This window comes from Parambassis ranga, chromosome 5 (genome assembly GCF_900634625.1).
Source record: "Parambassis ranga chromosome 5, fParRan2.1, whole genome shotgun sequence".
Taxonomy (NCBI): Eukaryota; Metazoa; Chordata; class Actinopteri; family Ambassidae; genus Parambassis; species Parambassis ranga.
In genome coordinates, this window is record NC_041026.1 from 11,601,069 (window position 1) to 11,612,536 (window position 11,468).

General features: G+C 44.4%; 1 protein-coding gene across 1 annotated transcript; it reads right to left on the reverse strand.

Moving 5' to 3' along the window:
• Positions 1-133: 133 nt before the first annotated feature.
• On the reverse strand, positions 134-9,951 carry unm_sa1614 (un-named sa1614). Its single transcript, XM_028405112.1, has 28 exons — positions 9,826-9,951; positions 8,275-8,347; positions 8,050-8,195; positions 7,720-7,794; positions 7,556-7,605; positions 7,246-7,375; positions 7,075-7,160; positions 6,915-6,990; positions 6,717-6,797; positions 6,542-6,639; positions 5,614-5,683; positions 5,436-5,523; positions 5,285-5,333; positions 5,009-5,181; positions 4,619-4,752; positions 4,062-4,153; positions 3,762-3,948; positions 3,366-3,453; positions 3,178-3,309; positions 2,828-2,895; positions 2,507-2,614; positions 2,037-2,313; positions 1,731-1,898; positions 1,577-1,640; positions 1,409-1,452; positions 1,139-1,290; positions 797-922; positions 134-611 (listed from the first exon to the last, which is right to left on the reverse strand). The coding sequence occupies exons 1-28, from the start codon at positions 9,949-9,951 to the stop codon at positions 537-539; spliced, it is 3,036 nt and encodes a 1,011-aa protein (XP_028260913.1). The 3' UTR covers positions 134-536.
• Positions 9,952-11,468: the final 1,517 nt, after the last annotated feature.

Genomic DNA, 11,468 nt, shown 5'->3' on the forward strand with positions numbered 1-11,468 from the left:
AGAGAAGCCTGAAATGTGGCAGCAGTGGCTTGTACGGTGTTGCCACAGGATTAGAAACATTAAATTAATTTAAATAAATAGACTAGAATAATAAAAACGTAGTTCAGACTAACTTCAAAATAAAAGCCCTGTGGATTGCTGTATCTTGAAGTGACCTGTTATCTGTGTGAAAATATTATTTTTTATTTTAAATAAATAAATAAATAAATAGAGCATCAGCTTGGGTAATTGCTGATCAATCACCGTTAGGCCATCTCCTCTGATCTGACCTGAGTGTGGTCTAGAGTCTTCACTGAAAGGTCGTCCATAGTGTTTCCATGGGGACAGAAGGCATGAGGACCGCTGGTCGCTGTGACAACAGTGACTGGACCGTGGTTGTGTGATCTTACAGGACTCTCGGTATAATCCTGGACAAGACCTGAAAGCCTGAGATCATTTACATCTGGTTTGGTTCTCCTGAGCTCCGGGTTCTTTTGGGATTTGGATTTGTGCTGAGTCAGGTGGTGGCTGGTTCCTTGTCTGGTTTAAGGTTCACGTCATTCAGAGAGCAGCTGGACGAAGGAGGATGGAAACAAACCTCTCTGGTCTGGCTCGTCTTCTATATAACCATGCTGAGTACACACACAGACACACAAAGACACAGATTTATATCTGTAGATTGAAGGAACTTCAAAATGGAGGTTTAGGTAAAACAGAGCAGAGCAGGTATTCTCAGATAGTAATAGTTTTTCTGGAAAACAGTTTGCCTGTCACACCGATCAGAGCACCAATCAGAGTGCAGCATGGTGATACGTACCCACCAATCATTGTCCTCCTGCCCCAGGACCACAAGCACCTGGCCCTCAGCGAAGCTCAGCTCGTCATGGTGATCAGCCTGACAGTCATACAGCGCCTGAGCCCGCCGGCTGGCTGTTCCTCGAGACTGCTGGACAAATGCAAGGAATATAACTGTCTATTGAAACAGTTCTGTTAAAAATAATAAAGAGCAGGAAATCTGTGTCAAAAGGTGTAACAAGGTGACGTTTGAATGCTGGTCGGTGGTTGTCATGTATTTCTGTAGGGTTGAGAGCAGTTACTGAAACATAGTTACGAGTTTTAAGTGTAAAAACTGTTCACCGTCTTAAAAAAAAAATCTTACCATTGATCTGCGGGGAAGCGGCTGAGGGGCAGGGCCTCTGTTGTCACTGTCAAAGCTCTGAGAGCGATTGGTTGGAGATCCATTAGCTGGAGCTGTATGAACAGAGTAGGAGAAGTGGGAGGAGCTACCATCACTCTCCGCCCGCCGAAAACCTCAGAGAGAGAAAGTAGTAAAGTTACATTCAAAGGTTTGATTTTGATTTCTGCGACTACAAAAGTTATTATTAAAACCCAGTTCAGTTTCTCTGAAGGGAAAAGTTGTCAGAATTACCTCTGTCCGGTCGTTCAGTCAGGGAACTGAGAGGAGACGCTGGGCTGGAGAGAGAAAGGGAGGAGGGGTCGTAATGTTTTGAACCTGTAATTTAGCTTCTGTCCACCAGAGGTCAGTGCAGCCCCTCTGTTTTAACTTGTAGAGTGTGATTGTGTCTCATATACTCACACACACTTCTTGAAGGAGGAGTCTGGGCCGCTGTAGATCCTAGGACTGGTTGGCAACCCATAATCTACACACACACACACACACACACACACACAGAGTTAATGACAAAGTATCACTGCGATAGACTAATTGCAGCGTGTCTCTCCTGTACTACCATGCTTGCTGGACTCGGAGCAGCTTCTCTTGTGTCGGACGGCGATGGGAGGGGGAGGGGTTGTCTTTCTGTTTCCTGACATGGGAAAGAAAACTTCACCCTCTTCATCCTCTTCCTCCACCACGCCATCTCCTCCAGGAGGAGGAGGCGGGGGAGGAACAGTTGGAGCTGGAGGATAAAAGAAAACAGAAAAGGATCGTTTTTAATTACAGGGCAGGTCTTTGTTGGATGTTGGTGTCAGGCTCTGTTGTTTTTCTGTGTTTTCATTTGAATCTGAAACCCACAACAATCTGAACCCGAGCTCACCTTTGACCCTGGGAGGTAGTGGGGGTGCAGGCGAGGACGGGGGAGGAGGAGGAGGGCTGGGTGTGGAGCCAGAGGGTGAACGGTTGGTGAGCTCCATGGCCATGGCCAGTCTCCTCCCCACGCTGAGGAGACCTCCGCCTGCTCCTCCAGGTGCACCAGAGGTGGACTGGGTGATGGAGGAGGAGCTGGACTGACTGAAGCTGAAAGGACGGGAGGAGAAGGAGAAGGAGGGGGTGAAGGAGGAGGAAGAGGAGCGCTCCTTCTTTACTGGACCATTCTGTAATAGGTTGAGAAAGTGATGTTAGCTCACCAATGAAAAGAAAACACATAAAGAACACCATCCAATCATGTGGTCAGGAGGAAAATGAAGCCTAAAGTTCTTAAAAACAGTCGACCTTGGTGTGTTTTGTTGTAGAACAGAGAAGAAATAAAGCAGTTTACATCAGCTGGCTGGCAGTTGCCATGGTTACCTTGTCATCAAACTCATCGTCGCTGTCGTACAGGTCATCATGGCGAAGCCTCCACTCATACTCCACATTGACATGATGGTCAAACTGGTTAGACTGGGCCTGCTGCAGCTGCACACATACAAAAAACAAGATTTTAAGGTATTTTTAATTTAATAATTCATTTTTTTTTCAAATTTAAAGACTATATTCTGCATCATGTGTCTTTTATTCAGTCTTATGAATGTAAAATGTTATATAAAAAGTTACATGAAAGATACAAAACAAGTTTTACTGAGACACTAACGTACACTAAAACGTGTATACACAAAGTAAGGAGCTCACCAGTGCCTCACAGTGGCTGTGCTTCAACCTGCGGCTCACATCCAGAGCAGTTTCTCCCAACTCGTTTTCTGAAACAAAAAATTACATTAGTATCACAAAGAAATCCTCTATTCTCATAATCATCCACAGAAAATTCAGATTGTGGACCCCCAGTACAAATATCCCTCACTATTTAACCCTAACACTAACCCTAATTTAACCCTAACCCTTATCTAAAATGTCTTTAACCTCAAAGAATGTCTTTACTTTCCAAACTGTCCTCCATTCTTAGACAGAAAAAATGTGTGTGATGAAAGGAATTCAGATACAGAGTACATGTGTGTGTGTGTGTGTGTGTGGGTGGGCATTACTAATGTGAGTGCTGGCTCGGGCTCTCAGCAGCAGCTTCACACAGTCGCTCTTGTTGTGTAGACAGCTGTAGTGTAGCGCTGTGTTTCCTGCTGACGTTTGTGCGTCTACGTTGGAGCTGGGGAAGAAAATGACACGTGCAGGTTAACACACAGGTGTTAACATTACATCACAACTCACAAACAAACTGACCAGTTCTGAGCCAGGAAGTCTAAGACGTGCAATGACGTCCTGTCAGCCAACAGGACAGCTAAATGAAGCGCCGTCTCCCCTTTCTCCTGTTGAAACGGAAACATACAGGTGAGTGAGTGTGTGTGTGTGTGTGTGTGTGGTCATGAGTGTGCACACTTTTGTGCATACTTCTCTGTGGGACCAAGTATTTGTCTATGCCTATATGCAAGTATGTGTAACTGCATATACATGAGCACGTGTGTGTGTTTATCTGTGTATACTTGTACATGCGTTTGTACCAGTGTATACTTGTACATGCGTTTGTACCAGTGTATACTTGTATGTGTGTATACTTGTACATACGTTTGTACCAGTGTATACTTGTATGTGTGTATACTTGTACATGCGTGTATACCTGTATGTGTGTGTGCAGCGGCTGGCTCAGCTCCGTCCTCTGAGCATACAGCTGGATCAGACTGTAGATGTCGCAGCTCTTGGTCGCCTCCTGCAGGCTAAGTCGCAGGGCTCCATTTGAGCTGTGGCTTCGCCTCACAAAATGAACGTCTTGATACTTTGACAGGATGAAGTCTTTACGGTCCGTCCTGTATGTCATAAAAATACAATAATATATTTCTTCAAATATCTTCTACTCATCTTTTTTCTAACAAATACATTACAAACACATTCTGTGTTTATGTGTGTGTGTGAGTCTTACATGTGGCTGTGTTGGGAAGGTTTCAGTGACGGACTCAGCAGGTTTGCCTCCAGTATTTCGTTAAAACCCGAGTTACCAACATTCCTCGCCAGCTGGTGAAAAGAGTTGAGGGAAACTTTATCAAAATATCAAAACTTTATTAAATATAAACACATGAAAACTTTCAGAACTATGAGCTGACCAGAGGCTGACTACTGGCTCCATGAAAATGGGATTTATATGATGAACCTCAACAAAAACGAATCCATCACCGCTAACTGAGCTTACTAGCTGACTTAGTAGAACTAAGATTCTAACTTGAAGCTGGCTGACCCTATATTCCAGCTCTAAGCTAACACTAAGCTAGGGTACAATGTCATGCTAAGCTAACTGAACCTAGCTGACTCTAGGCTAGGTGAATTTCTGGAACTAAGCTACACCACCCTAAGCTAACAGCAGACAGACACTGATCTAAATGTACTCAAACCTTGTTTATTGTATTTTAAATACTCAGAATGAGCTCATACCGCTTCCTAGCTGACTTTAGCATGCTAGCTAGGCAGGTAGGTCTGACCTACCAGCAGGTCTGAGGTCCCCAGACTGTCCAAGCTGAGAGACTGGATCCTGGAGATGTGGACCCCCATTTCTCTGTGTATCCCTGAACACTCAATACAGGTCAGAATACCCAGGTTTGTTGAGAGCCATCCAGGATCTGCAGAGAGAGAGAGAGAGCGCGCGCACCTGAACACTTCCTGTAGATTTTCACATTAAAAGCCCACCAGGAAACAAAGAATGCCCCTTTACCTCTTGCAGATACATATTAGAGATATTAGTGAAAATTCACAGTTTCCTGACTGCAAGAAAATTAAATCATGGAAATGTTTGTACATTCATTTTCTGTCAGCCGTCAGTCATTTCAACAGAGATAGAGATAAGAAAGCAGTGATGCACTGATGGAGTGACATTACCTGGAGCTCCACAGTCACAGCATTTGTTGTTTCCGGGCATCCGTCGGACGTCATCGGTGATGGCGCGGGTCAGATCCTCCACACTGCTCTCTCCCCCTCCTCCCCCTTTCCTCCCACCATCCAGAGCTACACTCAGAGCTTCCTGCTTACTGTTGCTGAGCACTGAGATCCAGCTGGACACACACACAGTTTGGCACATTGTCTTCAGTTCAGATTTCAAATAAATAAATATTTTATTCAAGACGATCCGAATAATGAAGTTAATATTTGACTCACGCAATACATTCAGCTTCATCCTCAGCCAGGAAGTGATAGGTACGATTATCTGAAAAATGATGATTATTAGTATTATTATAAGTAGTAGTAGCAGCATATATTGTTTATAATTATGTATAGTTCATTTTATGTATGTGTGTGTGCATCTTACGAGAGATAAGATCAAAGCATTTCTTGTCCTCCACGCTGGGTTTAACCTGACAGGTGAGCAGGTTGAGTCTGGTTGGAGGTTTATTAGGCTGACAGACGAAGAAGGGGGTTCAGTTCAGATAAACAATCAAATTTTAGCATAGGAGGTTATGTTGAGGTCAAAGGTTACAGGTACTCACAGTAGCGTGTGCGATGGTCAGGTAACAGTTGTGCACTGAACACTTCCTTTTCTGCCACATTTTCCTCAACCTGAAAGAGACATGGACAATAATGTAAGGATGTTCATATTTGTGAGGCTTAATTTTATTCTGAAAGGCAGGAGGACATTTTGCTTTTTAACATGGAGGCCTATAGGGATTGGCAGTACATGATGTCACCCTGTGACACGTTTGGAGCCTCTAAAGGCTGCAAGGTGAACTGCAGTTTGTAACACTTCCACGCTGGCTTCATGTCTCAGCCTCCTGTAACTTGGGATTGACTTAGAGGCAGCTTCTAGTGGCTACCTGAGGAACTGCAATTTTTGTTTTTTAGCAATGCCACACTGACACAGAGGTTCTCTCTGTGTACACAACTGCGTGTGGTATCAGTGCGTCATTTGAAACTTTTGCTCCTTGACTTTATTGAAAGCAGTGGAGAAATGCTCTCCTAAGGACAAATGTCTCTTTTTGTCCCTGCACCCACCCACAATCTGTGTAGCTCACAGAAATACAAGCACATCGGTGCCTTTTTAAACTTTGTCAGCAAGAAAAAACTCATCTGCCAGCACGTACAGAGACAATCGCTGCAAGCAAGAGGCAGGCAAATCTTCAAAAGCACATGATGTAATGGACATTAAGTGAGTTGAAAAGAGATGTGGGGGTGTGCTGATAAGGGGTGGAGGAAGCATTCAGATTCAGAGCAGCAACACTCTTACAACAAAAGTTATGCATCGAAAATGTCAGCAAGCTGTAGGTGGACCTGCTTTCAACTGTTTTATATTGACTTTCATGATGTTCTCTACAGTGTGGAGTGGAGTGAAAGGTACATTTCCCTCAGTTTAATGCTGACACAGTGAGTGCAGCACTTTTACTCTATTACTGCAGATCAGTTTGTGTTGTGTGTGTTTACCCGTCACTCTTCTTGTAGAGGAACCCGGTCCTCTCTGTTCCGTACTGTTTGTCTCCCAGCAGCTGATGCATACTGTATGTATGCTTTGGTAGGGAGTCCTACACACACACACAAACACACGCAATAAATATATGTGTTAAACCTGATATAATGTCTGTCAGTGTTTGTGTCTGACCTGCTCTGTGTGGACCACCGGCCTCAGCTGATCTCTGAGAGCACACAGCTGCTTCTTCTCCTCCTCCTGCCGCTGCTTCACCTGCAGACACACAAACACCTCAGCATCTCAGCTGAAACCTGCACAGCATGCTTCTTCAAACACATTGAACACCAATAGCCTGACAGCGCCTCCTGGAGGCTGCAGCTGCTGTTGTACCGTGGTCAGGACTCCGTTCAGCTCCTCCATGTACTGCTTTAACCTCTGAGTGGTGGAGACACACTCCTGCAGGAAACTGTACACACACACATACACAGTCAATATAACCAGGTCAGTCTGCTGCATGTCACCTTGCTGGCGTGCGTGTTTGAGTTCCTACTTGTTGTGGCTGTGGTAGTGTTTGATGAGGTTCTGCAGCAGGTCCACTCCTCTCTTCGTCTTTATCTCGTTAACCTTAATCAGATACTGCCACACAGAGACACACATTTAGGACATGAGGAAAAGAAGGAGAACGTACATACGTGGTGATGTCACAGGAGGAGTCACTGACCTCACACATGCTCAGCTGGAAGGAGCGCCTTTCCTTCTCGAGCTCCTCTGCAATCTCTCCTCCGCTCACCTCGCTCCTCACCATCCCATACTGACGAGCTAGCTCCCTTTTCTCCTTCTCCACCTGCTTACTGCACACACACAGTTTATATGATTTATTCAAAGGCTGAGAGTTTAACCAGCGGGTAAGAGCTTATTTAGACTTCTAAATTATCCAGGATGTTATATTTACACGCACCAACACAGAAGAAAAAAAAACACACACACACACACACACTGGTGTGGGTGTGGAGTTGTTCATTGTCACTCACAATCTGCTCTCGTAATCCCTCCATGCTCTCTCAAAAGGTTTCTTCAGATCCTACAGAGTAACAGAAAATAAACATTATGGGGAGAATGCAGCATTATAATGTTAGACCATGCAGAACATGAAGAACTACAGTGATCCAGGCAGCAGTAGGAATAACGTCCTCACCCCCTTCACCTCCCTCAGGTCTCCTTTAACCAGAGAATCCAGGAAGAAGTTGATGTTGTGGAGCATGCTCTTTAACTGCACACAAACACAGACACAGTCATCTATCATCAGGAAAGGCATCATGAGAAATACGTCACATATAAACTGAAAGACTGTGAACATAAATTTTATTTGTAAAATGTTTTGTGATGAGCAGCAAAGAAGCTGAAACCCCATTAAACAAAGAGGGCTTTAAAACTTTTATTAATGGAGTTTTGAATGGAAGAGCAGACTATCAGGTGTAGTTAATTTGACCTTTGACCTCTGTGTTTTCCTGCCGCTGCCACTCACCAGATTCTTCATGGGAGCGAGGAACTCTTTAGAAAAGTCTGCCAGGCGGAGAAAGGCGGAGCCGACCTCTGCTTCTCCGTTTGAGTGACAGTTGACTGACAGCTTCTCCATCGAGCTGATGTACTGCTCCAGGTGAGACACATGGTCTGACAGAGAGATGGTTGTTAGTAATGATTAAATTGTGTGTGTGCGAGTGTGTGAGTGTGTGTGTGTGTGTGTGTATACCTTGTCCTGATGTGTATTTAGCTTTTGCAGCTTTCTTCATCTTCTGCAGCACCAAGCGGTCACTGTCCAGAGCCTGAACACATCAATGATTAGATTACTCTGTGCTTCTGCAATGTGGTGTGTGTGTGTGTTTGTGTGTGTTTGTCTGTGCGTAGTGGATGGCAGACTTTCACCTGCTGACTCAACACACACATGGAGGACAAGCTTTGTTCTGACAACAGACGGCTACATTCCTGCGTGTGGAACATCGCCTCATCGGCAGGCTGATAAATATCAGCTCACCTTAGTGGGAAAAGCTGAAGTGTGTAGCAGGTCACATGACTCTGAACAGAAGTGTGTCCATCCATAATCTACACTGACAACAAACTGTGGTGCCACATCACTGTGGGTCCTCTGTATGATGTCATGTGTGTCACATGTTTACACAACTTTCCCAAAAAAATTACAAATTTCCCAGGCATCCTTGAATGCAGCACCAATGTCCAGCATATTTTAATGTGTATATAATAATATTATTTTTGATAATCATCTCTCCAGCTTCTGCTTATCAACATAAAACAACAACAACAGCACATACTAATAAGGATTAATACGTTGCCATGGCAACATATGCTAAAACTGTCAGGGGTACATGGTGACGGCGTGGGGGGGGTTATTGGAGTCTGTTTTTCAGGACAGTCTTCTTCGGGTCAGTGACTCCGCTGAGAGGAGTGGGGGGGGGGGGGGGGGGGGGGTGCAGCCTGCTGGTGTAACAAACAGACCTCACACTGCACTAATTGATTAAAATGATTAGTGGACTAATTGATATGTCACAGATTTGAAGGAAATTGGGTTAAACTGGACAAAGCATTTCAGTGTAAATTAAGAATTTTAATCAGCAAATATTTACAGGGGTTACAGTTGTTTTTGTTCTTCCTCACCCTGTCACTGAGTGTCTTTACTTATATATATGCACACACAGCTAGCAGCTTAGCATCCCAGAAATTAGACAGCTGTGAACATTAGTGGCAAAATCACTAAAATAAAGTAGATTATTTGATCAAAAAAATGTTGGTGCACTGGCATATCTCAGAACTCTTTACTAACAGCTGATGCCACAGAAGATTCATCCATCTTTATTTACTACCATTCAGAGATGGTTTTAAAGCAGTGACGTCACACTCCTACTCTGAACTTTATGTGGTTCTGAGACGATGCTTCTCAGTTCACTGAATCTGCTGTGAAGGTTTTTCTTTGTCTGAGAACACATATCCTGTGTCTCTGTGTGTGTGTGTGTTCAGGGCATTCATTCACAGTATTTTGGTAGAATTGTGTGTGACACCACCACTGATCACAACATAGGAGCAGTAAGGAGAGCATGAGGCGGTGGATGGAGGCCACAGCAGCTGTTTAAACCTCAGGCTGTTTCATCCACCCATGGCTGAAGCTAAAATAATGACTTCACCCACATTGCATTCATCAGGTAGTCCTATTGAACCTGTGTGGATGATCCAACAGGCCTCCTTCCACCTCCTCCTCCTCCTCTTCCTCACCCCCTCTTTCAGTACTGACCTCCTCCAGCAGGTAGACGGTGTTCCTGCAGCTGATCATCTTGGAGGTGAAGGAGGAGGTGGTGGGGGAGCTCCAGTCCTCCTGGACCTCCTGCACGAACTCAGACACCGTCACACACTCCGGCATTGTGCTGCACGACCCGGAACAAGAACCACAGAACCGGGACAGTCCAAATCCAACAGAGTCCAAAATCCACACACACACACAAAAGACTGAAGGATAGAAGGAGGACTGCTGATCAATAAATTAATTAAAATCCACTATGAGAGGGAGGAATAATCCCACCAGCGTTGCGTTCGCACACCCACAGTCCCGTGGAGGAAAAAAAAGGAGCATTAAGTGGCTGATGATTAAGGAGCAGGTCGGTGGTTCCTCGGTGTGTGAACCGCTGCATCAAACGCTGCTTTCCTCCACACAAAAGGTGATTAAATCAGCAGAAAGAAGGAGCAGCAGCCCAATGGAACTAACGCCGCGTCTTCATTCAGAGAAAATCCACAAACCCGCCCGGGTCTCTGCGTGTGTGAACCGGGCTGACAAAGAGCGGAGGAACCGGGACCCTTCCGATGGCACCGGAACCGGTTTCAGAAGAGCGAAAAAGCCGGTCTCTGCTCTCCGCTGCAGGCTCTGTTAGCTTCTCGTATTTTCATCACCAGCTGATTTTCTTTTCTCCTTTTGCTCCTTTATTCAAACCGCATGGAGAGGCGCGTTCACGGCGCACAGCGGCGGAGCCCTCAGGCGCGGCAGCGCGCACACAGAGGAGTACTGACTCAAACAAAACCCTTACACCAGCTTCAGTCCAAGCCCACAACTAAAGTGATTTCAAAAGGTTTCAGCGGGAATTCAAGAATTGATTTGTTTGGTTTTCCTCAAAAAAAAAAAGAAAATAAACTAGGATTAACTCGTGAAAGCACCATAATCTGAAAATCCCCTATTTTATTTATTTAAAAAATATAATTTAATGTATGTCTTCAGTCTAAGGCCCTCATTAACGCGTATGTTCACATGTTTATTATTTTACTTTAATATCTGGACATTTATATTTTTAAATTAAACAGAAAACAAGTCTGCCGGACTGACTTATAAATTAGAATTTGACCCCAGAACAGGACTTCCAGTTTATTAGTGTGGCCACATTCTCTGTGTTTTGGCACATGGAAGCTAGCTTTAAGTTGGCTAAGAGGAGAAAAATTCAGCTTTTCTGTGTGGAAAAACCCTCACTGTACAACAAATGTAATATATGTGTACAGTCCTCCATAAAGATTCGTTATGGTCCTTCTTATAAAAAGAATTTTGTTGCCTCTCATCAAGAATAATAGAAATGTTTTACCTCTTCATGTAGTTGTTACTGAGACACACACATATGTGAACTTCCTGGCGGCACAACAGAAGAAATCAGCAGCCCAGTGTCTACAGATGTTATCTCCAGGAACATGGATGTCTGTAGATTAAAATGTTTTGGCAATTTGTCACATAGTTTGGATATTTGGGTCTGAACTAAAGTGCTGCGCCTTCACTTCATAGTTGTTCTCTGGCATCATAGAGCCAGTTTGTCTCAGTAGCATCATCAGAGTCTCAGAGGAAACAATCATAGCAGACGGCTATAAACAAATAGTTTCTACTAACTTCCTGTCGGTCAGACAGAA